The sequence below is a fragment of the Manacus vitellinus genome, unplaced genomic scaffold, assembly GCF_001715985.3.
Source record: "Manacus vitellinus isolate BGI_N305 unplaced genomic scaffold, ASM171598v3 scaffold_40_pilon, whole genome shotgun sequence".
Lineage (NCBI taxonomy): Eukaryota > Metazoa > Chordata > Aves > Passeriformes > Pipridae > Manacus > Manacus vitellinus.
The window spans coordinates 5,654,210-5,682,172 of record NW_021940541.1 but is presented as its reverse complement, the minus strand read 5'-3'; the positions used below and the strand labels follow the sequence as shown (position 1 = coordinate 5,682,172).

The 27,963-nt window shown below is 36.8% G+C and overlaps 2 protein-coding genes across 7 annotated transcripts; both read right to left on the bottom strand.

Moving 5' to 3' along the window:
* Positions 1–3: 3 nt before the first annotated feature.
* LOC115307679 (nucleolysin TIAR-like) lies at positions 4–9,292 on the bottom strand. Of its 3 annotated transcripts, XM_029962002.1 has the most exons (11): positions 9,147–9,230; positions 8,795–8,849; positions 8,397–8,484; positions 6,959–7,331; positions 6,416–6,491; positions 3,935–4,043; positions 3,565–3,660; positions 3,395–3,479; positions 2,980–3,103; positions 2,367–2,506; positions 4–1,620 (listed from the first exon to the last, which is right to left on the bottom strand). In XM_029962002.1, coding segments are annotated over exons 4-11 (750 nt in total). In that variant the 5' UTR covers positions 6,961–7,331; positions 8,397–8,484; positions 8,795–8,849; positions 9,147–9,230; the 3' UTR covers positions 4–1,502. The 3 variants fall into 3 exon arrangements, with proteins under 3 accessions (XP_029817862.1, XP_029817864.1, XP_029817863.1); XM_029962004.1 differs by lacking the exon at positions 6,959–7,331 and having other exon boundaries at positions 2,367–2,530; positions 9,147–9,292; XM_029962003.1 differs by lacking the exon at positions 6,959–7,331 and having other exon boundaries at positions 9,147–9,290.
* A 1,389-nt stretch (positions 9,293–10,681) lies between these two features.
* LOC103761856 (nucleolysin TIAR) lies at positions 10,682–22,261 on the bottom strand. 4 transcript variants are annotated; one of them, XM_018078437.2, is made up of 12 exons: positions 22,169–22,236; positions 18,843–18,941; positions 18,491–18,545; positions 18,093–18,180; positions 16,655–17,027; positions 16,112–16,187; positions 13,634–13,742; positions 13,264–13,359; positions 13,094–13,178; positions 12,679–12,802; positions 12,066–12,205; positions 10,682–11,332 (listed from the first exon to the last, which is right to left on the bottom strand). In XM_018078437.2, coding segments are annotated over exons 5-12 (750 nt in total). In that variant the 5' UTR covers positions 16,657–17,027; positions 18,093–18,180; positions 18,491–18,545; positions 18,843–18,941; positions 22,169–22,236; the 3' UTR covers positions 10,682–11,214. The 4 variants fall into 4 exon arrangements, with proteins under 4 accessions (XP_017933926.1, XP_008926728.1, XP_017933928.1 ...); XM_008928480.3 differs by lacking the exon at positions 16,655–17,027 and having other exon boundaries at positions 18,843–18,992; positions 22,169–22,261; XM_018078439.2 differs by lacking the exon at positions 16,655–17,027 and having other exon boundaries at positions 12,066–12,229; positions 22,169–22,261.
* Between the last annotated feature and the right edge of the window lie 5,702 nt (positions 22,262–27,963).

The following is a 27,963-nucleotide window of genomic DNA, read 5'->3' as shown; positions in this document are numbered from 1 at the left end:
ACATTCATTTTCAACTTCAAATTTATTGAGGCAGTTTGTATCAATGTATCCATAAAATAATTCAGAAATAACCCAAGTATACCATTTAAACATCTTCATGATTTATCCATTTACACACTCAGTACACAAACAACCCAGCCTCTGTACAGGTTCATCACATGCAAACCACCCAGAAAGACAAAAACTTTAATTAAAAATAAGTCACAACTCAGTGTACTGTTTCAACTGCATCTCCGTTTACCAAATGGCACATTGAATATTCTCTAAAATAAGATGTTTTTAACAATCTTGTTAAAAAATTCTTGGGCAAAATATTTCTAGACTTAAAAAACATCAAGATTTTTCAAAACACTCAAGATACTATACAACTTATAATAACCTTGAAAGAGGTTTACAAGGTTGTTAACCAAGGTATTTACATACCAAATAATGTAAAGCAAAAAATTTGTATTTCTAATGACAAAAAGGTGATGCATTAAAGATTTATGAAATTAAAATTAAGGCTCTTTGTTATAGTTCTTTATGTAACTTTACATATTAGCCAACTTTGGAAATGTCAGTCTTGCACATTCTCGTCAATCTACTGCATTTAAAGCAGTAGAGTATATTAAGTATTACTTTGAATAATTACATTGCTACCTCTATGTTTGAGCATGCTTTTGAAACACTGTAATTATGAAATATTTACAATGTGTAGCCTTCAAACTTTATGTAAAAGCCCAAGTATGACTGTCTGATTTCAATACAAACAACATACTTGTAAAAACGTTTTTACTTCTCAAAATTAAAAGTAAATTACTGCAGTTTTAACAAGCAAACCAGCTCTGAAAAGTTTTAACGTGTGCCTGAATGTGGACAGTAAAAGTTATGCAAAATTTCTCAGACAGTACTGTTTTTCATTTCAGACTGAACTATTTGTTGTATCAGACTGTTCTCTTTAAGCATGTAGAAAAATTAAATATTTTTTTAAAAAAATTATTCCAAGACCTACATACCCTTTTGAGCTATGCCCATAGGTTTCTTGAAAACTCAATACTGTCTCCCAGCTTGTAGTGATTGGTCCACAGTTTATTTCAGGATGTGTGTTCAGCTAAAAGCAACTTGCTGTTTTCCAACCTCATTTCTCTTTTAAAAGCACAATGATATAAAACACTGACGACAAAACAAAAAAAAATAATGGAATGGTAACCTAAGGATCAAATTTGTTAGCCATTTCTCCTACTATATCAAAATTTGTAGTCAGAATTGTCTTTATTGACTTTATTTTTAATTTTTGTACACAAAGAAAAACATGTTCATATCCATCATGAACAAAAACTTAAAAAGGCAGAACTAGAAGACATTTGTGTCCTTCACCAAAGCAAAGCTGTGCTAAAGGTTCCAAACATTTCCATTTTTTAAAATAAATATTTTCTTTTTTCATTGTCTACATTCCAGTCTTCAGAATGTCACTGGAAACTGCAGCCTATCATGAAATACACACTTTAAAACAGAGTCCCAGCTCACTGTGTTTGGTAACTTGCCATACCATATCCAGCTTGGTTAGGTATTACAGGAGCACCTTGTCCCTGGGCAGGCTGAGCACCAAATCCACCCATCCAGGCAGCAGATGGAGATTGGCTTAAAAAGAAACAGGATAGTTAAAAAAAGGGGAAAAATTATTTACTAGACAACATACTAAAAAAAACCAAAAACATATTTCCCACACGATCTTTGTACCAAAACAGAACAATTTCTTCTTCTCTTCAATGAGTAATTCAGGTTAAACATTACAACATGTGATTCTTGAAAATATCATGAACTTTTCAAGAATAAAGGAGAAAAAAAAAGCCCCACAAACCTTGGGCACTGGTTGCATAGGGCACCCACCTCCAAAGGCATGTCCACACACAAGTGGCTGAAAGTGAACATCAGTGATCCAGAAATGCAAAAAATACCCAGTGCCTCACTGGCATGAATACAGTGATAGCTTTATCAGGTATTAAGATGTTTAACTGGCAGCAGATAATGAAGATAACTTGAGTAAAACAAGTTATTTCAAAATACCCAGGGTCCCTGGCTCACACTCTCCAGTACTCACCAGTTCCAGTCAGAATCCACCATGTGTTGAGGTATCAGACAAGACCACCCCAAACTCCACCACAGAGGTGGTGTTTGTGCCTTCCCACCCCCATGGACTGTGCCATCAGGCAGAAGCCAGAGGGACTCACCCGGGTGTGTGTCCGTGGAAATCACCAAACACAAGCTTTAAGCACACAGGAGCCCACCCAAGGTTTGACACCTTGTGCAGTCCTTGACCTAAGCGAGCCTGAAACTCAGATGCTGCATTCTTGGAATAGCCTACAAAACTCAATAAAATTACTTACTCTACTCCAAAACCCTGTTGATTCCATGCTTGGCCATACATTCCATAGGATGGCACTTGCCACCCGTTAGCCATGTACTGCCCGTACTGCTGGGGATTCCCATAGACCTGGCTCCACTGCCCCCACTGGCTGTAATCCACCTGGGGAGAGAACAGTCCATCACACTTCAGCTTCCACACGTGGCTTAGGGTGCATTTGTGCTGCTGAAGGCAGTTTTGGCTCTATCAATCACAGGGCTACAACAGGCAATAATGAGATCAGAAGAATAAGACACCACTGATTTAATGAGATCCTTGTACTGAACAATGCATTTGGGTGTGCTTGAAATACCAAAGACTATCTGGTTGGACAGTCCCCTGGTCTGCAGTTAGAGAAACAGCAAGAATCAGAATTACCTCAAAGTTTCTCCCTATCTTGAATCATATCCAGAAGACAGTAACAGATATTCCATCAAAATCACTAGCCCAATTTGATGAACAACTGGAACATAACTGAGACAGAACATGGACTTTCATAAGAACTCCATAAAATTTACCCATTACAACTGGGAAGGCATTACAAGTATACATGCAATCGCTTCTGTAATGCAAAGAAAAGGTTAAACTGCAGTTACCTGTTGGAAGTTTTTAGTCATATCAGGGGATTCTTTACCCCAATAACACTTAACAACATGTCCTTCAATTGTGGTTCCATTAACTGAAACAATAGCATGTGCTGCACTTTCATGGGTTGAAAATCTAAAGAATGTAAAAACAAAATAATGTTATGCTATACAGGACTTCCACCTTACTGTTAAAATACACTGACTCCATACATACAGCAAATCCAGGGAAAAACATCTGCTTACACAAACATTCATCTTCTCAGGTAAAAAGATTGGTGGCCACTTTTAAAAGTTCCAAATTATTCTATGAACATATGGTGACAGCTTTTAATGCATCAGGAGAAATTCAATCAAGTGAAATTACAGAAAGATGAAACATTACTACATGCACAGACCCACAGATCTGACTTTTCTTTGTCCATACCTGACAAATGAGTAACCTTTTTCTGGAAACACCCTTATTTCCATAATCTGTCCAAATGGGGAAAAAGTCTGTCTCATAAGTTGATCTACAACATAAAAAGTTTTCAAATTAATAACTGTCTTGGTGTCCAAGAAGCTTCAATAATAAAAAAGCAATAAAACAGTTCATACCTGTTAGCCCAGAGGCAATTCCTCCACAGTACACAGTACAATTTTTTGGACTTGACTGATTTACTACATCTTCAAATCTCAATTGTTTTGTGTTATCTATAAAGAGAAAAGGCTGGTTTTCAGCAGTGGGACAACAGTAAGTTCCAGATACTCACCTTGTACACCAGTATGAATTTCACATTTAAGAAAAACATTCAATATTTTATGACAGACCTGTATTGCCACCACTCTACCAAAAAATCTACTCTTTAAGATCTGGAAGGCAAGCTAGATGTGTAATTGAAGTGACACGAGTTTTGCTCATGTTTTATTCCCCCACTGAGCAGTGACATGCAAGCAAACACAACACAGCATGACATGAGGGCCTTACTTTCTTGTGTACTTTTGGGGGCTGGTGGTTTCCGCGTTGCCCAGTTAGTTCTGATCTGGCGGCCTCCCAACCACTGGCCTCCCATGTGTACAATAGCGTTTTCTGCATCCTGGGGACACCAAAACAAAGGTTACAACACTTCCAAGCAAGAAGCTACTTCTAAGAAAGACTTGGTTGTCTGTTAATTCTGTTGACAAAATCAGTAACAGTACTAAGAAGTGTAGGAAACTCAGAACAATCCCAGCAAGCAGCCAAAAACTAACTGACACAAAGGCAACTGGTTACAGAGAAGGCCTTCAGAAGTCATCTGATAAAAGCTTCCTCCCACCCATTTTCTAAACACAGGTTAGAATCCAACTGCAATCACACACATACTACCTGAACATATGCCACATATATATATACATACACTCATATCTATACCATATATATGTATACTATACAAGCACCTCTATTAGAATATTCAAAAGCTGCCCAAAAAAGTGCACAAGTCATACAGATGCCAGAAGCAATTACTGAAATAAAAAACTATCATTGAAAAAAAAAAATAAAAAATTTGCCAACTGATCATACTAAAAATGAAGAAGTATATTTAACAGTAACAGACGAAAAGTCAAAATACTTGAACAGTCAAAATCCCTCACTAGAAAATATTTTAGATATAACCTAAGTAAAATGTACACCATGCAGTAGGTGTTTGCAAAAGACCTTGTATAAGATCTAAATGTGGGGGGTTTTTTCAGAATCTTACTGTGCACTCAACATAACAGATCAAGTTTAGGTAGAAAAACTCCAAGTTCTGGGAGGGCTAAATGGTAGTTACAAAGCAGCTGTAATGCTGAGATACAAACGACTGAGTGTTTAAGTTTGCTTTTATTTATGATTTGCACAAGTCCTCCTGTCTGCTCTCTGCAGACATGCAGTAGATGTCTGAATAGACTGCTCTGTAAGTTCTCTAAATATTACAGTTCTCTAAAAATTGCATGAACACACACAAGAGTTCACAGCCCACGTGGCTTAAATTCTTATCTTGAACATGACTTAGAAAACTATCTAAGTTCACACTGGAAGGAGAAACATTGAGTAAGCAAGGGATAAGTTTGCTAACACCTGCAAGAAGCATTTTTTTCCCCAGCTGCTTGGAAAGAAGAGAGGCAGAGCAAATAGTCCATGTTTGGAATGCTTTTCCAAGGGCACAAAGTTACATCAAAAATCCGCCAAGCACAAGGGCCAAAGGAAACAAGGACCAGTTACAGGTGAGCTCTCAGCATCGTCCTGCCTCACACTGAAGGCTTCTCTTCTCAACACTCTTCTCAAACTCACTCAGGACCTTGATATTTTTAAGTTTTAATTACACAGAGTGCTCATTTTGAAAAATATACAGAAGTGAAATTATGGAAGATGGCCAATAATAATAATAATAATAATAACAACAACAGAAAAAACCCTAACAGACAAAACCAAATCACCAGACAATAAAACCCCCATATTTATTCAAGCACCCTTCTCTCCCAAAACATAGTGAATAAGTTACAAGCTGAGTAGGAAAGGAAACTACCTCTAATGAATCTTGCTGCTAGTTTTGAGGATCACAGCTGTGACAAAAATGGAACAGAGCCCAGGTCACAACTGATCCAGTTTAACACAGGAGTTTAATTTGCTCTTAACTGTGGAATGCATTAAGACCTCAGGCTGGAGTACCTGAAGTCTGGGAACATACCCAATTCCCCGAATGTAGAAGAATGACAATAAATTCTCAAAAACAGGCCTTAAACTACAAGCTCAGGATGGTTGTACCATAACCCTCCAGGTACAGCTGCTGTGTGAAAGAAGAGCAACCAGGACATAAAATTTAGAAGTACTTATTAGTGCTACATTTAGAATTCATGCAGCAATTCTGTAGAATAAAGACAAATTTTAAATTGGAGTCTTCATGGCTCAGTCTGAAAAGTATCCACTGACTTTCATTCCATGACTGCTGCAACATTTCCCCTCCAGTCACAGAAGCTGAACACAACTGTAAGGTAAGGGAAGAGGGTACAAGGAAATAAAAGAGCTATTCCTTATCTATTGCAGCTGTAACAGGGTCAACAAAACATCAGGGGAAAAATACACTAAATCAAGGCACCCAATTGCAGTATCTTATGGCATCTGCACATCTGAAGGAAAGAAATTCCAACTTTTTCTTCTGATTACAACATCTTCTGTTACAGAAGAGCCAAAGAGATTCCTGGCAGGTAAGGCTTATGACCACACAAACAGGCTTTATATGCTAAAATGCTGAACTGTGTGTGCTTTTCCTAGACATAATAATATTTAAGGAAAATGATTAAGTTTTCCCATGTTGTCCTAGTTGCACATACAGCTCCTGTACATGTACACTGATTTCCCTCGGTGAAGTTAATAAATAGCAAATACATAAACGAGCAAACTAAAACAGGAAAGCAGGAACTACTTTAAATCTCCACTGTGATTACTCACCAGTTTGTTATAAAAAGATACAAAACCATAGCCTTTTGACTTTCCAGTTGCCATATCTTTAACTACCCGTGCATCCCTGTGAAAAGAAGCACAGCTATATGAGGGTAATATTAATAACCTGCAAAATAAAAACTAAAAGGAACCACACACACTGTATTGTGAGCATAATTTTTTCTTATAAATTCAGTTAGCCCTAAAACTACAGTCATTCCTGAACTCTCCCCTATTGCTTCTTTACCTGTTAGAAAAAAGCAGTAGGACAAAAAAAATAACATGTAATAAACATGCAACCTATGCACATAACCTATGCTGGCTATAACTAGAATGTTCAAATTTGAAGTATAAGAGAAACAAAGTTTCCTTTTCTAATATTCTATTGGCTAGGGTCCTCTAAGGTTTACTGTTCTATAAATTACTGTAACAATTCTATCTAATTTACCATGCATTTTCTAAATAGTTAAATGTCTTCTGCCTAGTGATACAAAATATATGAAATATTAAAAAAATCGAAAAAGAGGAAAAAATAGGAATTAAAAGGCATACATGGCCTGTTAACAGATTTCTTTATTTTTCTTGGTCAATTCTCTACCATCATTTTGGAGTTTGGGTAGCTGTAAATTTTGAAAAATTGACATTTTCAGAAATTTAAGAAAGGAGAATAAAACTAACAACAATGCTAAGCACACCAGTACGAAAACAACAAATTTACACAGAAATTTTAGTGAGTAAGTTAAAATGATTGGAAATATAGAACTGCACTGAATATAGAATGTTAAAATGTAAATACTAAAATATGTATATATAAATAATGTATAATAAGAATAAATAGAAATGAGAAAAAATCTACAACTGAGTTCCAGTGTGCACAGTTCCTTGCAGTTAGCCTTCAAGATCCTGTCCATTCTTATGAGCAATTCTGCAAAATAACCAGAATGCTATTACTTTTAATTGTGACTTGGACTTTAGAAAAACTGCAGGTCTCAGGTATAAATATAGATCGAGAAACAGAAACCTGAATTATTCTCTTTAAATTGATTTTTAAAACAGTACTACTTACCACATTAAGAGACAAAAAGCAAAGTAAACAAAACAGCAGAGGTAAGAAATAAGATTTATGATTCATTTAAAAATACGCGTACAGAACAAGAGAAAAATAAGAATTTTGTTCTTAGAAATATATTCCTGTAAAGTAGTACAAAAACCTTCATGTGCAACTTTTAAAGATTTTTATAAAGATAACGTGATAGAAGATTAACACTTTTTTTTTCAGAACTCTTAAGCACATATATATTTTAGCACTCACAAGGATTCTTGTAATGTTCAGTATGTTCAATTAGGACACCAGGTGATTCAGCATCACCTGAATTGTCTATGAGAAGTTTAAAGAAACATTTTCTTAACTGGCAGAAATGTGCACATATTATAAAGCCACCATTCTTTAAGATATTATAATCTTAATTCATCCCATTATTATCCAAAAAAAGGAGATTTCATTCTCATAAGTACCAGCTTTTTTCAAGACATTCACAAGTTATTAACTGGCTGCTTCACAGAATTATATTCCAATTGCCCAATTTTCCATACTGCCTATGAAATGCAGTATGAACCCCCAAGAAACACACAAGGATAACACAGATACCAGTTTTTAAGTCACTGCTCTGTACATCAAATTCTCAACACCGAAAAGTCACACTTAGGAACAGTAATTAAATTGTAATAAAAAGTTGAAGGACATCAGCATATAAATTAGGTTAAAAGCACATTGCTTGCAGCAAATCAGAGCACAATTACATTACTGTATTTACAACCATGAGAGATACTGAGATACAACCCCTCTTTACTACCCACCCATCCACCCACCCCAGCAAAATTAATAACATCAGAAAAATTCTCTCATTAGATAAGAAATAACATTTCATCTTAGAAACAAATTCTATCATATTTTCTGACTGCTATTGGAAATGTTTATGATGATACTTACGATATTTTACCGAAAGGAGCAAATGCTGACTTGATGTCTTCTGTTGTTATTTCTGGACTTAAATCCCCAACGAACACATGGAAGTGATCTGAAAATAAATAATTTACTAATCAAATATTTAACTGCTATCTAAAGCTGTAACTCCTGAGAAGGTGATGTTCTGCACACGGGACTGGGAACCAGGAACGCTCAGGACTCCATTTGATGAGCAGCAGCAATTTAATCTGTCCACTCCTGTTTCCCCAGTTGTAAAGCACAAACAGAAGAATTAGTTTGCAAAATTCTATTAAACACAAGATGGGAAGGAGAGAAGTTATGTTTCAATGCATTTATGACAAATCATTACCAGGCTGTGAAGTATTTGTGTAGAAGTGATACTGTGGCATTACATTACTTACTGGATGTATCTTTTTTCTGGCTACTTGGTGTTGTTGCCCAGTTTACTTTGACCTCCTGAAAACAAGTATAAGATTTAGTATGAATTCACAAAATTATTACATCAATAAGTTCATTCAAGGGTGGGTTACAACTGTCAATGTTTACAAATCATCATTCAGTATAAACCACCATCATAACTAGAACATCACAAACGATACATTTCTTAAACAAGACACACTTTTTTTAAAGTCAGTATTTTAAAAATATTATTCTAACAGTACTAAAACTTGGTAAACATCTTCAACAGCTTTATTAATACTTTCACAGAAATCTATATTGTTTAAATCTAAGATTACAATGTAAGCAACTTACCTTTCCCAAAATTTTTCTCCCATTCATAGCAGCTAATGCAGCAGCTGCATCTCTGTGTTCATAAAATTCCACAAAGCAATAAGGGTCATTGCTTGTATGCTGCAAAACAGAAAATCCAACAGAAGAGTTGACCCTTCTGCTATCGGGTTGCTGAGAAGAAAATCCAGGAAAATATATTACTCATAGCTAGAAACTTTCAGAATGATTTGCATCAGATTNGTGTGATTTGCTACAGCAATCAGGGTGGTTGTTTGCACAGCCTGGCTGGGTTTGACATCACTGCAAGTCTCCGTTTCAAAACAGACTATTCTAACTCCCAACACCTGCATGGTAAGAAACAGAAAAGGTAAAATGTACAGCTCCTCAGACACTCACTTAGAAACTATCATCTCTAGATTAATCAAACTTTCTGTTTCTTTTAAAATGCAAGTTTGCTTCACTGAACTATCACTGCAAATCCTACTCACCCTGTTCCAAGGGTGCTGCCTCGGCGTGTTCCAGAACACAGCTGAGACATTTGCACCCTCTAGCTGTCATGGGGAGGACACAGTACTTATCTCTAACTTACATTCATTTTCAACTTCAAATTTATTGAGGCAGTTTGTATCAATGTATCCATAAAATAATTCAGAAATAACCCAAGTATACCATTTAAACATCTTCATGATTTATCCATTTACACACTCAGTACACAAACAACCCAGCCTCTGTACAGGTTCATCACATGCAAACCACCCAGAAAGACAAAAACTTTAATTAAAAATAAGTCACAACTCAGTGTACTGTTTCAACTGCATCTCCGTTTACCAAATGGCACATTGAATATTCTCTAAAATAAGATGTTTTTAACAATCTTGTTAAAAAATTCTTGGGCAAAATATTTCTAGACTTAAAAAACATCAAGATTTTTCAAAACACTCAAGATACTATACAACTTATAATAACCTTGAAAGAGGTTTACAAGGTTGTTAACCAAGGTATTTACATACCAAATAATGTAAAGCAAAAAATTTGTATTTCTAATGACAAAAAGGTGATGCATTAAAGATTTATGAAATTAAAATTAAGGCTCTTTGTTATAGTTCTTTATGTAACTTTACATATTAGCCAACTTTGGAAATGTCAGTCTTGCACATTCTCGTCAATCTACTGCATTTAAAGCAGTAGAGTATATTAAGTATTACTTTGAATAATTACATTGCTACCCCTATGTTTGAGCATGCTTTTGAAACACTGTAATTATGAAATATTTACAATGTGTAGCCTTCAAACTTTATGTAAAAGCCCAAGTATGACTGTCTGATTTCAATACAAACAACATACTTGTAAAAACGTTTTTACTTCTCAAAATTAAAAGTAAATTACTGCAGTTTTAACAAGCAAACCAGCTCTGAAAAGTTTTAACGTGTGCCTGAACGTGGACAGTAAAAGTTATCCGAAATTTCTCAGACAGTACTGTTTTTCATTTCAGACTGAACTATTTGTTGTATCAGACTGTTCTCTTTAAGCATGTAGAAAAATTAAATATTTTTTTAAAAAAATTATTCCAAGACCTACATACCCTTTTGAGCTATGCCCATAGGTTTCTTGAAAACTCAATACTGTCTCCCAGCTTGTAGTGATTGGTCCACAGTTTATTTCAGGATGTGTGTTCAGCTAAAAGCAACTTGCTGTTTTCCAACCTCATTTCTCTTTTAAAAGCACAATGATATAAAACACTGACGACAAAACAAAAAAAAATAATGGAATGGTAACCTAAGGATCAAATTTGTTAGCCATTTCTCCTACTATATCAAAATTTGTAGTCAGAATTGTCTTTATTGACTTTATTTTTAATTTTTGTACACAAAGAAAAACATGTTCATATCCATCATGAACAAAAACTTAAAAAGGCAGAACTAGAAGACATTTGTGTCCTTCACCAAAGCAAAGCTGTGCTAAAGGTTCCAAACATTTCCATTTTTTAAAATAAATATTTTCTTTTTTCATTGTCTACATTCCAGTCTTCAGAATGTCACTGGAAACTGCAGCCTATCATGAAATACACACTTTAAAACAGAGTCCCAGCTCACTGTGTTTGGTAACTTGCCATACCATATCCAGCTTGGTTAGGTATTACAGGAGCACCTTGTCCCTGGGCAGGCTGAGCACCAAATCCACCCATCCAGGCAGCAGATGGAGATTGGCTTAAAAAGAAACAGGACAGTTAAAAAAAGGGGAAGAATTATTTACTAGACAACATACTAAAAAAAAACAAAAACATATTTCCCACACGATCTTTGTACCAAAACAGAACAATTTCTTCTTCTCTTCAATGAGTAATTCAGGTTAAGCATTACAACATGTGATTCTTGAAAATATCATGAACTTTTCAAGAATAAAGGAGAAAAAAAAAGCCCCACAAACCTTGGGCACTGGCTGCATAGGGCACCCACCTCCAAAGGCATGTCCACACAAGTGGCTGAAAGTGAACATCAGTGATCCAGAAATGCAAAAAATACCCAGTGCCTCACTGGCATGAATACAGTGATAGCTTTATCAGGTATTAAGATGTTTAACTGGCAGCAGATAATGAAGATAACTTGAGTAAAACAAGTTATTTCAAAATACCCAGGGTCCCTGGCTCACACTCTCCAGTACTCACCAGTTCCAGTCAGAATCCACCATGTGTTGAGGTATCAGACAAGACCACCACAGAGGTGGTGTTTGTGCCTTCCCACCCCCATGGACTGTGCCATCAGGCAGAAGCCAGAGGGACTCACCCAGGTGTGTGTCCGTGGAAATCACCAAACACAAGCTTTAAGCACACAGGAGCCCACCCAAGGTTTGACACCTTGTGCAGTCCTTTGACCTAAGTGAGCCTGAAACTCAGATGCTGCATTCTTGGAATAGCCTACAAAACTCAATAAAATTACTTACTCTACTCCAAAACCCTGTTGATTCCATGCTTGGCCATACATTCCATAGGATGGCACTTGCCACCCGTTAGCCATGTACTGCCCGTACTGCTGGGGATTCCCATAGACCTGGCTCCACTGCCCCCACTGGCTGTAATCCACCTGGGGAGAGAACAGTCCATCACACTTCAGCTTCCACACGTGGCTTAGGGTGCATTTGTGCTGCTGAAGGCAGTTTTGGCTCTATCAATCACAGGGCTACAACAGGCAATAATGAGATCAGAAGAATAAGACACCACTGATTTAATGAGATCCTTGTACTGAACAATGCATTTGGGTGTGCTTGAAATATCAAAGACTATCTGGTTGGACAGTCCCCTGGTCTGCAGTTAGAGAAACAGCAAGAATCAGAATTACCTCAAAGTTTCTCCCTATCTTGAATCATATCCAGAAGACAGTAACAGATATTCCATCAAAATCACTAGCCCAATTTGATGAACAACTGGAACATAACTGAGACAGAACATGGACTTTCATAAGAACTCCATAAAATTTACCCATTACAACTGGGAAGGCATTACAAGTATACATGCAATCGCTTCTGTAATGCAAAGAAAAGGTTAAACTGCAGTTACCTGTTGGAAGTTTTTAGTCATATCAGGGGATTCTTTACCCCAATAACACTTAACAACATGTCCTTCAATTGTGGTTCCATTAACTGAAACAATAGCATGTGCTGCACTTTCATGGGTTGAAAATCTAAAGAATGTAAAAACAAAATAATGTTACGCTTTACAGGACTTCCACCTTACTGTTAAAATACACTGACTCCATACATACAGCAAATCCAGGGAAAAACATCTGCTTTCACAAACATTCATCTTCTCAGGTAAAAAGATTGGTGGCCACTTTTAAAAGTTCCAAATTATTCTATGAACATATGGTGACAGCTTTTAATGCATCAGGAGAAATTCAATCAAGTGAAATTACAGAAAGATGAAACATTACTACATGCACAGACCCACAGATCTGACTTTTTTTTGTCCATACCTGACAAATGAGTAACCTTTTTCTGGAAACACCCTTATTTCCATAATCTGTCCAAATGGGGAAAAAGTCTGTCTCATAAGTTGATCTACAACATAAAAAGTTTTCAAATTAATAACTGTCTTGGTGTCCAAGAAGCTTCAATAATAAAAAAGCAATAAAACAGTTCATACCTGTTAGCCCAGAGGCAATTCCTCCACAGTACACAGTACAATTTTTTGGACTTGACTGATTTACTACATCTTCAAATCTCAATTGTTTTGTGTTATCTATAAAGAGAAAAGGCTGGTTTTCAGCAATGGGACAACAGTAAGTTCCAGATACTCACCTTGTACACCAGTATGAATTTCACATTTAAGAAGAACATTCAATATTTTATGACAGACCTGTATTGCCACCACTCTACCAAAAAATCTACTCTTTAAGATCTGGAAGGCAAGCTAGATGTGTAATTGAAGTGACACGAGTTTTGCTCATGTTTTATTCCCCCACTGAGCAGTGACATGCAAGCAAACACAACACAGCATGACATGAGGGCCTTACTTTCTTGTGTACTTTTGGGGGCTGGTGGTTTCCGCGTTGCCCAGTTAGTTCTGATCTGGCGGCCTCCCAACCACTGGCCTCCCATGTGTACAATAGCGTTTTCTGCATCCTGGGGACACCAAAACAAAGGTTACAACACTTCCAAGCAAGAAGCTACTTCTAAGAAAGACCTGGGTGTCTGTTAATTCTGTTGACAAAATCAGTAACAGTACTAAGAAGTGTAGGAAACTCAGAACAATCCCAGCAAGCAGCCAAAAATTAACTGACACAAAGGCAACTGGTTACAGAGAAGGCCTTCAGAAGTCATCTGATAAAAGCTTCCTCCCACCCATTTTCTAAACACAGGTTAGAATCCAACTGCAATCACACACATACTACCTGAACATATGCCACATATATATATACATACACACATATCTATACCATATATATGTATACTATACAAGCACCTCTATTAGAATATTCAAAAGCTGCCCAAAAAAGTGCACAAGTCATACAGATGTCAGAAGCAATTACTGAAATAAAAAACTATCATTGGAAAAAAAATAATAAAAAATTTGCCAATTGATCATACTAAAAACGAAGAAGTATATTTAACAGTAACAGACGAAAAGTCAAAATACTTGAATAGTCAAAATCCCTCACTAGAAAATATTTTAGATATAACCTAAGTAAAATGTACACCATGCAGTAGGTGTTTGCAAAAGACCTTGTATAAGATCTAAATGTGGGGGGTTTTTTCAGAATCTTACTGTGCACTCAACATAACAGATCAAGTTTAGGTAGACAAACTCCAAGTTCTGGGAGGGCTAAATGGTAGTTACAAAGCAGCTGTAACGCTGAGATACAAACGACTGAGTGTCTAAGTTTGCTTTTATTTATTATTTGCACACATCCTCCTGTCTGCTCTCTGCAGACATGCAGTAGATGTCTGAATAGACTGCTCTGTAAGTTCTCTAAATATTAAAGTTCTCTAAAAATTGCATGAACACACACAAGAGTTCACGGCCCACGTGGCTTAAATTCTTATCTTGAACATGACTTAGAAAACTATCTAAGTTCACACTGGAAGCAGAAACATTGAGTAAGCAAGGGATAAGTTTGCTAACACCTGCAAGAAGCAATTTTTTCCCCAGCTGCTTGGAAAGAAGAGAGGCAGAGCAAATAGTCCATGTTTGGAATGCTTTTCCAAGGGCACAAAGTTACATCAAAAATCCGCCAAGCACAAGGGCCAAAGGAAACAAGGACCAGTTACAGGTGAGCTCTCAGCATCCTCCTGCCTCACACTGAAGGCTTCTCTTCTCAACACTCTTCTCAAACTCACTCAGGACCTTGATATTTTTAAGTTTTAATTACACAGAGTGCTCATTTTGAAAAATATACAGAAGTGAAATTATGGAAGATGGCCAATAATAATAATAATAATAATAACAACAACAGAAAAAACCCTAACAGACAAAACCAAATCACCAGACAATAAAACCCCCATATTTATTCAAGCACCCTTCTCTCCCAAAACATAGTGAATAAGTTACAAGCTGAGTAGGAAAGGAAACTACCTCTAATGAATCTTGCTGCTAGTTTTGAGGATCACAGCTGTGACAAAAATGGAACAGAGCCCAGGTCCCAACTGATCCAGTTTAACACAGGAGTTTAATTTGCTCTTAACTGTGGAATGCATTAAGACCTCAGGCTGGAGTACCTGAAGTCTGGGAACATACCCAATTCCCCAAATGTAGAAGAATGACAATAAATTCTCAAAAACAGGCCTTAAACTACAAGCTCAGGATGGTTGTACCATAACCCTCCAGGTACAGCTGCTGTGTGAAAGAAGAGCAACCAGGACATAAAATTTAGAAGTACTTATTAGTGCTACATTTAGAATTCATGCAGCAATTCTGTAGAATAAACACAAATTTTAAATTGGAGTCTTCATGGCTCAGTCTGAAAAGTATCCACTGACTTTCATTCCATGACTGCTGCAACATTTCCCCTCCAGTCACAGAAGCTGAACACAACTGTAAGGTAAGGGAAGAGGGTACAAGGAAATAAAAGAGCTATTCCTTATCTATTGCAGTTGTAACAGGGTCAACAAAAAACAGGGGAAAAATACACTAAATCAAGGCACCCAATTGCAGTATCTTATGGCATCTGCACATCTGAAGGAAAGAAATTCCAACTTTTTCTTCTGATTACAACAGCTTCTGTTACAGAAGAGCCAAAGAGATTCCTGGCAGGTAAGACTTTTGACCACACAAACAGGCTTTATATGCTAAAATGCTGAACTGTGTGTGCTTTTCCTAGACATAATATTTAAGGAAAATGATTAAGTTTTCCCATGTTGTCCTAGTTGTACATACAGCTCCTGTACATGTAAATTGATTTCCCTTGGTGAAGTTAATAAATAGCAAACACATAAACGAGCAAACTAAAACAGGAAAGCAGGAACTACTTTAAATCTCCACTGTGATTACTCACCAGTTTGTTATAAAAAGATACAAAACCATAGCCTTTTGACTTTCCAGTTGCCATATCTTTAACTACCCGTGCATCCCTGTGAAAAGAAGCACAGCTATATGAGGGCAATATTAATAACCTGCAAAATAAAAACTAAAAGGAACCACACACACTGTATTGTGAGCATAATTTTTTCTTATAAATTCAGTTAGCCCTAAAACTACAGTCATTCCTGAACTCTCCCCTATTGCTTCTTTACCTGTTAGAAAAAAGCAGTAGGACAAAAAAAATAACATGTAATAAACATGCAACCTATGCACATAACCTATGCTGGCTATAACTAGAATGTTCAAATTTGAAGTATAAGAGAAACAAAGTTTCCTTTTCTAATATTCTATTGGCTAGGGTCCTCTAAGGTTTACTGTTCTATAAATTACTGTAACAATTCTATCTAATTTACCATGCATTTTCTAAATAGTTAAATGTCTTCTGCCTAGTGATACAAAATATATGAAATATTAAAAAAATCGAAAAAGAGGAAAAAATAGGAATTAAAAGGCATACATGGCCTGTTAACAGATTTCTTTATTTTTCTTGGTCAATTCTCTACCATCATTTTGGAGTTTGGGTAGCTGTAAATTTTGAAAAATTGACATTTTCAGAAATTTAAGAAAGGAGAATAAAACTAACAACAATGCTAAGCACACCAGTACGAAAACAACAAATTTACACAGAAATTTTAGTGAGTAAGTTAAAATGATTGGAAATATAGAACTGCACTGAATATAGAATGTTAAAATGTAAATACTAAAATATGTATATATAAATAATGTATAATAAGAATAAATAGAAATGAGAAAAAATCTACAACTGAGTTCCAGTGTGCACAGTTCCTTGCAGTTAGCCTTCAAGATCCTGTCCATTCTTATGAGCAATTCTGCAAAATAACCAGAATGCTATTACTTTTAATTGTGACTTGGACTTTAGAAAAACTGCAGGTCTCAGGTATAAATATAGATCGAGAAACAGAAACCTGAATTATTCTCTTTAAATTGATTTTTAAAACAGTACTACTTACCACATTAAGAGACAAAAAGCAAAGTAAACAAAACAGCAGAGGTAAGAAATAAGATTTATGATTCATTTAAAAATACGCGTACAGAACAAGAGAAAAATAAGAATTTTGTTCTTAGAAATATATTCCTGTAAAGTAGTACAAAAACCTTCATGTGCAACTTTTAAAGATTTTTATAAAGATAACGTGATAGAAGATTAACACTTTTTTTTTCAGAACTCTTAAGCACATATATATTTTAGCACTCACAAGGATTCTTGTAATGTTCAGTATGTTCAATTAGGACACCAGGTGATTCAGCATCACCTGAATTGTCTATGAGAAGTTTAAAGAAACATTTTCTTAACTGGCAGAAATGTGCACATATTATAAAGCCACCATTCTTTAAGATATTATAATCTTAATTCATCCCATTATTATCCAAAAAAAGGAGATTTCATTCTCATAAGTACCAGCTTTTTTCAAGACATTCACAAGTTATTAACTGGCTGCTTCACAGAATTATATTCCAATTGCCCAATTTTCCATACTGCCTATGAAATGCAGTATGAACCCCCAAGAAACACACAAGGATAACACAGATACCAGTTTTTAAGTCACTGCTCTGTACATCAAATTCTCAACACCAAAAAGTCACACTTAGGAACAGTAATTAAATTTTAATAAAAAGTTGAAGGACATCAGCATATAAATTAGGTTAAAAGCACATTGCTTGCAGCAAATCAGAGCACAATTACATTACTGTATTTACAACCATGAGAGATACTGAGATACAACCCCTCTTTACTACCCACCCATCCACCCACCCCAGCAAAATTAATAACATCAGAAAAATTCTCTCATTAGATAAGAAATAACATTTCATCTTAGAAACAAATTCTATCATATTTTCTGACTGCTATTGGAAATGTTTATGATGATACTTACGATATTTTACCGAAAGGAGCAAATGCTGACTTGATGTCTTCTGTTGTTATTTCTGGACTTAAATCCCCAACGAACACATGGAAGTGATCTGAAAATAAATAATTTACTAATCAAATATTTAACTGCTATCTAAAGCTGTAACTCCTGAGAAGGTGATGTTCTGCACACGGGACTGGGAACCAGGAACGCTCAGGACTCCATTTGATGAGCAGCAGCAATTTAATCTGTCCACTCCTGTTTCCCCAGTTGTAAAGCACAAACAGAAGAATTAGTTTGCAAAATTCTATTAAACACAAGATGGGAAGGAGAGAAGTTATGTTTCAATGCATTTATGACAAATCATTACCAGGCTGTGAAGTATTTGTGTAGAAGTGATACTGTGGCATTACATTACTTACTGGATGTATCTTTTTTCTGGCTACTTGGTGTTGTTGCCCAGTTTACTTTGACCTCCTGAAAACAAGTATAAGATTTAGTATGAATTCACAAAATTATTACATCAATAAGTTCATTCAAGGGTGGGTTACAACTGTCAATGTTTACAAATCATCATTCAGTATAAACCACCATCATAACTAGAACATCACAAACGATACATTTCTTAAACAAGACACACTTTTTTTAAAGTCAGTATTTTAAAAATATTATTCTAACAGTACTAAAACTTGGTAAACATCTTCAACAGCTTTATTAATACTTTCACAGAAATCTATATTGTTTAAATCTAAGATTACAATGTAAGCAACTTACCTTTCCCAAAATTTTTCTCCCATTCATAGCAGCTAATGCAGCAGCTGCATCTCTGTGTTCATAAAATTCCACAAAGCAATAAGGGTCATTGCTTGTATGCTGCAAAACAGAAAATCCAACAGAAGAGTTGACCCTTCTGCTATCGGGTTGCTGAGAAGAAAATCCAGGAAAATATATTACTCATAGCTAGAAACTTTCAGAATGATTTGCATCAGATTTATGAAATTGCCTTTGACATTACACTTAAATGCAAGAATTATTAAGGAGGACTTTTTCTTAAAGGTCTAGCAATTTCTGAAGATAGTTTACTTTGAATGAGGACTGAAGTTTACTGAACTAAAAATAATTCAACTGCCAGAAAAGTGATCTGCAGAGTGGATGGAAGGGGGATAGAAAGGGGGAGAATGGAGAGAGGAACAAAAATGATCAACTGCCTCATGTGCACACTCAAAGCTTGAAAGGTTTGTTCCCCAGACACATTTTCACCAATTTTCTCTTGTCCTATTTAAGAAATCTTTCCTTTTATTGACTGAAAATCACTAGCAGACAGCAACCTAGAAGTTGCATATTCTCAGTCTCAAGTGAAAAATGCCACACCCAACAACTGGAAAATAATCTTTAAAAAAAACCCCAAACTCAGAACAGTTTGACTGAGGGAAAAAGGTACTAATCAGGTTGTTAACCCTGTTAAACCTCAGGTACAAGTTGTTTTTGCAGGATGGACTATCAAATCACCTTTAAAATACCAATTGACAGAGATCACCAAAGGCATTAATGTACCAGAGTATAAAGTGCAAAGACCAGAAGAGTTTTCTGAAAAGTTGATCAAGTGGAAAGGGTGACTAAAATGCCAACATTAACACTGGATTTGATCTACCCCAAAGATGTAACAAATACAAAAACTCAACCCAAAACATCTGCATTAACTGCTCTGCAGCTATAGAGACCAAAAGGTGATAAACACTAATGTTAAACTAAACAAATTACTTCTCCCAGGGATAGGGAAGGGTCTAGCACTTAGAGAAACTGCTTTGGCATCAGTGTTCATGTATATCAAGCTGCCCCACTCCAGGCTGAACACAGCTCTAAGAGGAGGCCTTTTCCAGTATTCCTGTGTATCTTCTGACAACTCTAACACACTCACACCCACGAAGAAATGCTAATCCTTCCCCCTAAAACTGGACTGTACACCTTCAAACATAGTTCTGTCTCCATCTGAACAAGGGAAGCTATTGAGATGCAACAGTTGAACAGATCACAAGCCCTTTATACCCCTAAAATGACCAAGCAGTCTGAAGTCAACCTTCTAAACACTGTCAGTACCTGATGCTCAATGAACAGTTGGGAGCAAATGTACCTGACATCATAAAAAAAGAGTTTCAGTCACAAAGTGCTCTACAGGCAAACTCACCTCAGATGCCCCAAAACAGAAGGCCTTAATTCATCCCTCTTCCCCCAGCACTCTGGCAAACCCATTTAAGGCCTCCTTAGCAAATTTAATGTTGTTTATGCTTCAACTGAAGTGCAACTTTACTTTTAGCTTGTAGGAAGGTCTTTAGCACTGAGAACTTGTCTGCAGACAAGTTTGGTGTTCAAACTACCTGCAAATGCTGTCCCACCACCCCCTGAGTATTATATACCAGTATTATATACCCCCAGAACAAACACTTGGAATCTCTAAACACTTGACTTGCTCATGGCACATTTCTGCAAATGAAAAAGAATGAGTTGATACAGCTGCTAAAAACTGAAAAAAAAAATCACAAAATTCTTAGAACATTCAGGTACAAACTGGGCTGATGGTGGTAATAACACTGGACAGGTAAGAACCACTTGAACATGACTCAGTTCCCAGGAAAGGTTTCCCACCCACTGGCTGGAAGGATGAGCAGCATGCACAGGTACTTTGACAGCTGCAGGCCAGTCCCAGTGCAGAATCCAACCTGCACTTGCTGAGTGGTTGGGGGCAGGGGCTCAGCTCAGCCCAGTGCAGTCACCTCTGTGTCACTGAATACAGCTGGAGCAGTTTTTGTTTACCTACTTACTTCATAAAGATGTCCCACTTATGTATATCTTAAAACCACAAAGCCTCAATCAGGGTAAAGTGAGTGTTAGAATTTCTCCTCTGGTTCTCAAGAAACCAAACTGATCTAACAGCTCTCAATCAGCCTGAGGTTGGAGCAGCAGCACCTTATTTCTGGAGAGCATGACAATCAAAACTGTTTCTTCAGAGAAAAACAACTGTGCTCTGTCAGCCTTCTGTTACCTTCCTCCAGCAAACTTACAGTAAATGTGGCACAACTCAGTGTCACATGGGAAATTATTAGTCCAGACAAAGATGAGAGTGAATAAAGAAGCACTAAGTGGTTAATAAGGAGCTAAAAACCAACTAACAAAAAGCTGTGTGTCACAGTGAAAGGAAAACAAGTCCACAGAGGAGTTTCTAGCAGCATTCCTAAAGAAGTCTGGGCACAAGACTTGCCTTTTAATATTTTCATTAATAATGTTAGCAAAAAACTAATGTGACTGTCCTCAGGAAATCTGTAATTACCAGTTAGTATAAAGCATAAGAAGCAGTAAAAGTGGGAAGAGAGCACAGAAACCAGGGTTGAAGGACCAAAGATTGAGCCTAGCAGAGGTTCTGATTAGTCCCTGTCTGCTCCAAGTTTATCAGATGTAAATGCAGAAGGAAGGAAAAATATCAGGGAGCCAGAAGTTTTCTAGGATGTGTCAACAAGCTCACAGAAATGGTCACCAACCCATTGCAAACACCAGAGCATTTGCAATGGAGAGGAGAAAGTATTAATACTTACCAGCACTTTGTACAAAAGAACTTATCTGGAATTCTATGGAAATTTTGTCACTTTGTTTCAAGGAAAAATTAATTTAAGAACAGACAGGTGCAGACAAGAGCTATTTTTAATGGCACAGAAGAGGCTCAGGAAGAGCCAAACTTATTTTGAAGGATTTTTTACTTTTCATCCATAGCAAAGGATCAAATAAAATGAGAAATGTACAAAATAACCACAAATAACGCTTGGTACAAAAAGGTTTCTGATCATCAGAACAATGTGGTTCTGAAAAGAGGTGGTAACAATCTTTCAGATGAAGTGGAATCTCATCACCAGCTGATGAAAGGCAAAAGCACAGGACTGCACACAACAGGTCTCTCCTGCAAAGTCATCCCCAAAGCCCAGCACAACCAACCTAAAGAAACCCATCACCAGTAAGGTCAAAAGAAGCCCTCAACTCACTCCATTTATTTTGGACAACTCAGGATAAAGTTACACTGCATTTGCTACCCCCCTAGATGTGGAAGGCCTTACCTCTGTTATCATTTTACAGCTTTTGCATGGTCCAATCTGGCTGAATAACTGAAGTATGAGAACTTCAGTCACATCTCTGGAGAGGTTTCCTACATAGCTACACAAGGAAACAAAACAAACAAACAAAAAAGAAAAAAAAAAAAATCAAGATTTTAAACCAGAAATTTTCACCTTTTCAAATGTAATTACAATTTTAAAATCTTAAATTACTATGAAAAAAATCTCCCTTTAAACATTGCAGACATCTTAAACACAGTATTTACAAATTATTTCCTATAGTTTTAACACAACATTCATATAGTTTCTAAATTATAAAGTTGGCCACACAACTGAGATCCTGAAGCTTGATTCAGACAGAATACTGGAGATCAATATCTAGTGCCAATCATTTCCTTGGCAAAGAAATGTCAAAAGCATGAAGAACATTGCTCAAGAAAGTTGGGCAGAACAAGCAACCAAATGGGCAAAGGTATTTTAAGTTTCACTTCCCACTGAACATCTAATCCAGAGCACTTCTGAATTTGGGGATGAACCCACATCCAACTCCCAGGAGCTCAGGAGCAGCTATTGGACAAACTGTGCTGCCTTGCAAGCAACCAACTCAACTTTTCTGTTTTCCTGAACATTTGGAAAACCAGCCCACTCACCAACACACACGGCAATTTATGCAGCACTATGCCACAGGAATGCTCTGTACAGCATCTATCTGAACAGCTCCCACCTCTGTTACACTCCCCAAAATTCTGACAGGGTTATTTCAATATCACACAGATTTCTGTGTTTGTTTTTTTTTTTTAATTTGTAAATCTTGAGAAATAATTCCAAGTTTTGAAATATTGATCAAGTTCAGATAAGACTCCTAGATTTCCCAGGTCAAAGATGACTGAGAAAGTCATGAATGCAAAACGAAATTCTTCTTTAAAATGTGACTAATTTGTAATCCAATTGTAACCAGAGTGATCAGTTAAGAGAAAGGCTTGTCACACCAACAGATGTCAAAAGCCATCAGCAGAGGGGCATTCCTCATCCTCACAAATAAGCCTGTCAAAGCAGAAAGTATTCAAATGCAACCAATAAAGTGAGCAGAACTTTTTGTGATTTAGCTGTTGAAAGAATACACACTTTACTCCTTTTGCTCTGATTTGTTATAGAATGCCATAATACAGTAAACTAAAGTCAGTCTGAGCTGGTAAGACACTTCAGTAAACATAAATGTGAGCCAGCATTTCTTAGTCTGTGCACAGACCAACTTCTTTTGAGTCAGGTAAAGAGCTGGGCACTGAAATCGCTGTAACAGGCACCCTTTAACATTTTGGAAAAGCAGTTCCTACATGTGACAACTGGACTTTCATCTGCCTTTGGCAGAATTAGAAAGGACACTGTTTGTTTTCATCTGAGCACCACACAGCATTATCTACAGATGTGTGTTGATGTGGCTCTTTAAACACTGTGAAACAGTTCTGCAGTTTCTCAGTCAGGACTTCAACGCTACACAAGATCCAGAGTGAGTTTCTTACATAAATCACATCACCTGAATATAGGAACAGCCATTAAACCTTTCACATACTCGATACTTTCTTACTAAATACATAGGAGTTAACAGAAGTCATTAATACAAGTGTGTATCATTAAGAAGCATTTCAGCACAGAAGTTAAAAACTGCAAAATTCTGTAAGACTTACAGGACAAACTGTCCATCTCACTGACTTTTCAGTTCTCTGTTCTGAAACTCAGCAGTTAAACATTTATCCCTGCCTTCCTTCTGAAATATTAACTCAATTTTTGTTAATCATTCACCAAGATTGAATTGTAAATCACTAAAACTTTAAGTGAAAATATTAACCTTTGCAGATGCTACTAAAATCACATGGAAAATATAATTGCCAGTGGGAACTCCCATATAAAGGGTCAGCAGTGCTGTAAACTTATTACTAGTGCTTGTTTCCTTTTTACCCTGTAGAACAGTATTAATTAATACCAGGCTTTCACAGCACACTGAAACAAGCACCTGGACACTGGCACTGACATGGAATTAAATACAGTGAAGTCCTATTACCATTATTTCTACTGCAAAATCAGACGCAGTAAGTAAAATTAATACTACCAAAAACCTAAATATCATCCTCTTCTGTATAATATTAATACATACTTTGGAAACACAAGAAGTCTGGAAAGCAATCTGAAGAAGTCTTCTTGGTCTGACCAAAAAAAAAAAAAAATCCAAAATAAAAAGGCCAGGAAAAGCCATTCCTCAGAAATCTATTCAATTAAGGGCAGACAAATTACACTGACTGCTGGAAGAGATTACCAGCTGGTTTTCCAATACCACTACATCTTCAGCAAGGTAGCTGTGAGTGAGACTGTTGCATCACAAACCTTAGCTATGAAACAGGCTGTCTCTTCATAAAAATCAGCAGTGTAAATCTGGACCACCTGCCTGCTGCATCCAGATGGGATGGGAGATCCTACCAGTCCATTAATTCTCCAAATGCAATGATAAATACTGCCTTGGTGTTTAATATCACCAGTCAGAGGCATTCCTACCTTTCACAAGCTGCTAACACTCCAAAACTTGAGTAATACACACGCTGAGAACAGTGCACACTAAAGGTTCATGTCACAAGGACAACATCCAGGGAGACCCAAATCCCTCAAAATGCACGTTAAACATGGGAATACAAACATCTACAAATTTGAAACAGTACACTAAAAAGTAAGGCTTGATGATTACTTTCATGTCTTTAAGTAGGTTCAGTAACGTCACCTCTTTCAGTACAGTCAGAGATGACTTTAAAAAAAACCAACATTGAAGCAAACACCTTCAGTGTAAATGTTTGAATATCACAGAACTGTTGAAAAATGTATATTCAACACATTAGGAACAGACAGCTTACCTTTCTGGAAACACAACACCTGGCTGAGCTGATGCTATCACCCACCCTCCCCAGCCAGCCTGCTGCTGCACCAGCTTTCCCTTTCCTAACTTCATTCTACTTTAGGAAATCAGAATTATCAGAACCACACCCCAAGAAAACATAAGACTCTCAACATGCTATTATATGTTATTTTAGTATTTTTGGACTGATACAGTCTAGAGCTTAAAAAAAAATTATAAAACCCAACAAAAAAGCACTTGGTATACTTTTATAGGATGCTGTCATGGTTAATGTGGCAGGGCAGCAAAAGTTGTGGTTTTCTGCATACAGGCAATAGTGTTTGCTCCCTTCTGCAAGTCTAAAGCACTTAAATACCAATTAAGAAGCAGATACACAAAGAAAACCCAACCCATAGACAGATATCCTGATACAAATTTCAATATATTACACTAGAATAACAAACCACTTGCAATTCAGAGACCTTGTAGAACTATCAAAAGAATACAAGAAGCACATTATCAGTAAGCAATGAGTTTTAGAATTCAACTCTGTCTTTCTACTTGAGTGCAAAAATCCTCTTTGTGAAGGTAAAGAGGTTTGTACTGTATCCTAGACAGGGAGGGAAGGGATATTTACAGCCACTACTTTTAGTTCCACAAAAGTCCCCTACATACTTTTTTGAGGTAACATAGTAAATGTGATTTCACTGTCACACAGACAACATGCAAGAAATGTCAGTTCCCATATTTAAAAGAAGAAATGGTGATAAGCAATAAGGTAAGTGATGAAGAGCCCAGAGAAGTTCTAGCAGCATCTCTGCCTAGTGCTAGGGAGCTACTGGAAATAAAATAATGCCACGGAAAATCCACTCTGGAGCCTCCACTGCAGCCAACATTCCTCTGCAGGAGAGCTGAACTGAGGGAAGGGTGAGAGAAGTGAATCCCAGTAAAGTCTTACTTTGCACCCCATCCACATTCCAGGACACTTGGAATACACTCCTTGGCAAGGCTGATGAGATAGATAACAACTTGTATGTATTCAGTGACTGCTTGTGAAGTCACTGAATACCTACAAACCACACAAAACATTCCTAAAACAAGAAGAACATTCAAATTCGGAACTTTTCTTCTGGTTATCAGTGAGAGCTGATAACAGCAGCAGCACATCAGGTTTCCAATAGCTTAGTTTCCACTTGAAAGTAGAAGCAGGACTTGGACAGAGCCTGTGAGATCTGATAGCACTCAGAAAATAGAGCTTTCAAGTGTTCTATTAAAAAAAAAAATAGAAATCAGAAGCCCACAGCTCATCTTAGGACCAGCTAAAAAATTACATGTGACAGATCCTACAAAAAGGCTCTCCTTTCTGGAAAGCTTTTTGGCAGAAAATATGGAAGGTTATTCTTCACATTTCTATAAAGGCCTAAGAGTTATGAAATGTGAGAAATAAAAATGCAAATGGTGTCTATTTTCTATACTAAGCCTGAGAAAATATTCTGGATTCTTAGAGGTTTTTGACAGACCTCTCATGATTGCAAACAACGTAACAGTCCTGTAACTATTGCAAAGGGAAACGATCTTTATTCCTGAGATATTCAACACGGGCATAAATGTGAGGTGGTTGGGTAGGTTTTTCTTTCTATAATTAAAAACCATTGCTTGCAACTGTTAAAAAAAGAAAATTCCTTCCCAACTTACAAGGTTAGTTTTTCACTCCTGAAGGAATAAATGAAAATCCAAAGACATTCATAATGTATTGCTTTAACTATCAATCAAGTGCTTTTGCACATGGTCAAATGGCTACTGAAAGAATTTGTTCCTCACTTCCCCCCTCCCTAAAATAAAAAAACAAACAAACAAAGAAAACTTAGAAGTTCAATTTACAATATTTTCAGTGAGTTTTATTTAGGAGATCACAACTGCTCTACATGCAAAGCATTACCCAGGATACTAATCTTTAAAACACAACTTGCAATTCTAAATTTAAAGATATTTCAGGTGAAAGTAGGGACAAGAGGGTGATGTAAGAAATGCCACAGCAAAATTTTTGTCTTCCATGCAAGAAGCTTTCAGATAATTACAGGAAAGCAACGCCATGTGACTGTGGTTACTACAGAACTCCCAGGAAATTAATGTATATGCTGTTTATTAGTTTGACAAATTAAACAGTCACATGTGCAATAAAACATTTTGGGCAGCTGCAGAGCTGCTACTTTCAGACATCTCAGTACAAACGTGTTTTTTCCTTGTTAGTGACAAGTGGGCTAAGTCATCCCTCCTTGATGGATGTGTTAGTGAGCAGAACCCACTCCCAACGTGCCACCAAAACTTGTTAGCAGTAAAAGAACACTTTAAAACTTAGTGGAGATATAGCACTTATTAAAAAAAAAAAAAAAAAGAGGCAACCATGAAGAAAGGAACCTTGAAAATAAAACTGAGTAAAAACACTGTGTGACTTTGCTCTTTTCCCTCCTCCCTTTCTGCAGCAACACTCAAACCTATGCCCACTATCAGGGCCAAGCAAACTCGGACCACCTGGGTAATCAACACAAAAAGCACCTCAGATTTGCTTATATAAACTGTGCATCTCAGGGAGCGAGGTCTAAGTACTTTACACTACACCACGAACAAGTTAAAACAACTTCTGCAGACACAGAAAGGAGAAAACACACAAACAGCCCGGAGAAGCCTTAAATGCCAAGTCATCATTTTGGTAGCGAAAACGATGAGACCTTTCACTCTGTTTCAGTAGCTTCTTTCAAGTGGCCTTCAATCCAGACTATCTTTGATAGCTTCTCTGAAGGCTACTGTGCCAAAAACTAAATAGACAAAGATTTCATTTGCGCTGTCCCGAGCCGTGTTTGTCATCCGGGCAGCCCGGGCATGAGACCGCCTTTCTTACAGGGGCAGCGGGGCTCACAGA

Excerpts from the sequence above, each read along its gene's own strand:
- LOC115307679 (XM_029962004.1), bottom strand. The coding sequence starts at position 9,173 with ATGAATGGGAGAAAAATTTTGGGAAAG. Across the intron at positions 3,480-3,564 it reads AATTGCCTCTGGGCTAACAG|ATCAACTTATGAGACAGACT; the intron begins GTATGAACTGTT and ends TTTATGTTGTAG. Across the intron at positions 1,621-2,366 it reads CAACAGGGTTTTGGAGTAGA|CCAATCTCCATCTGCTGCCT; the intron begins GTAAGTAATTTT and ends TTTCTTTTTAAG.
- LOC103761856 (XM_008928480.3), bottom strand. Across the intron at positions 18,181-18,490 it reads CCAGAAAAAAGATACATCCA|ATCACTTCCATGTGTTCGTT; the intron begins GTAAGTAATGTA and ends ATTTATTTTCAG. Across the intron at positions 16,188-18,092 it reads GCTCCTTTCGGTAAAATATC|GGATGCACGGGTAGTTAAAG; the intron begins GTAAGTATCATC and ends TTCTTTTCACAG.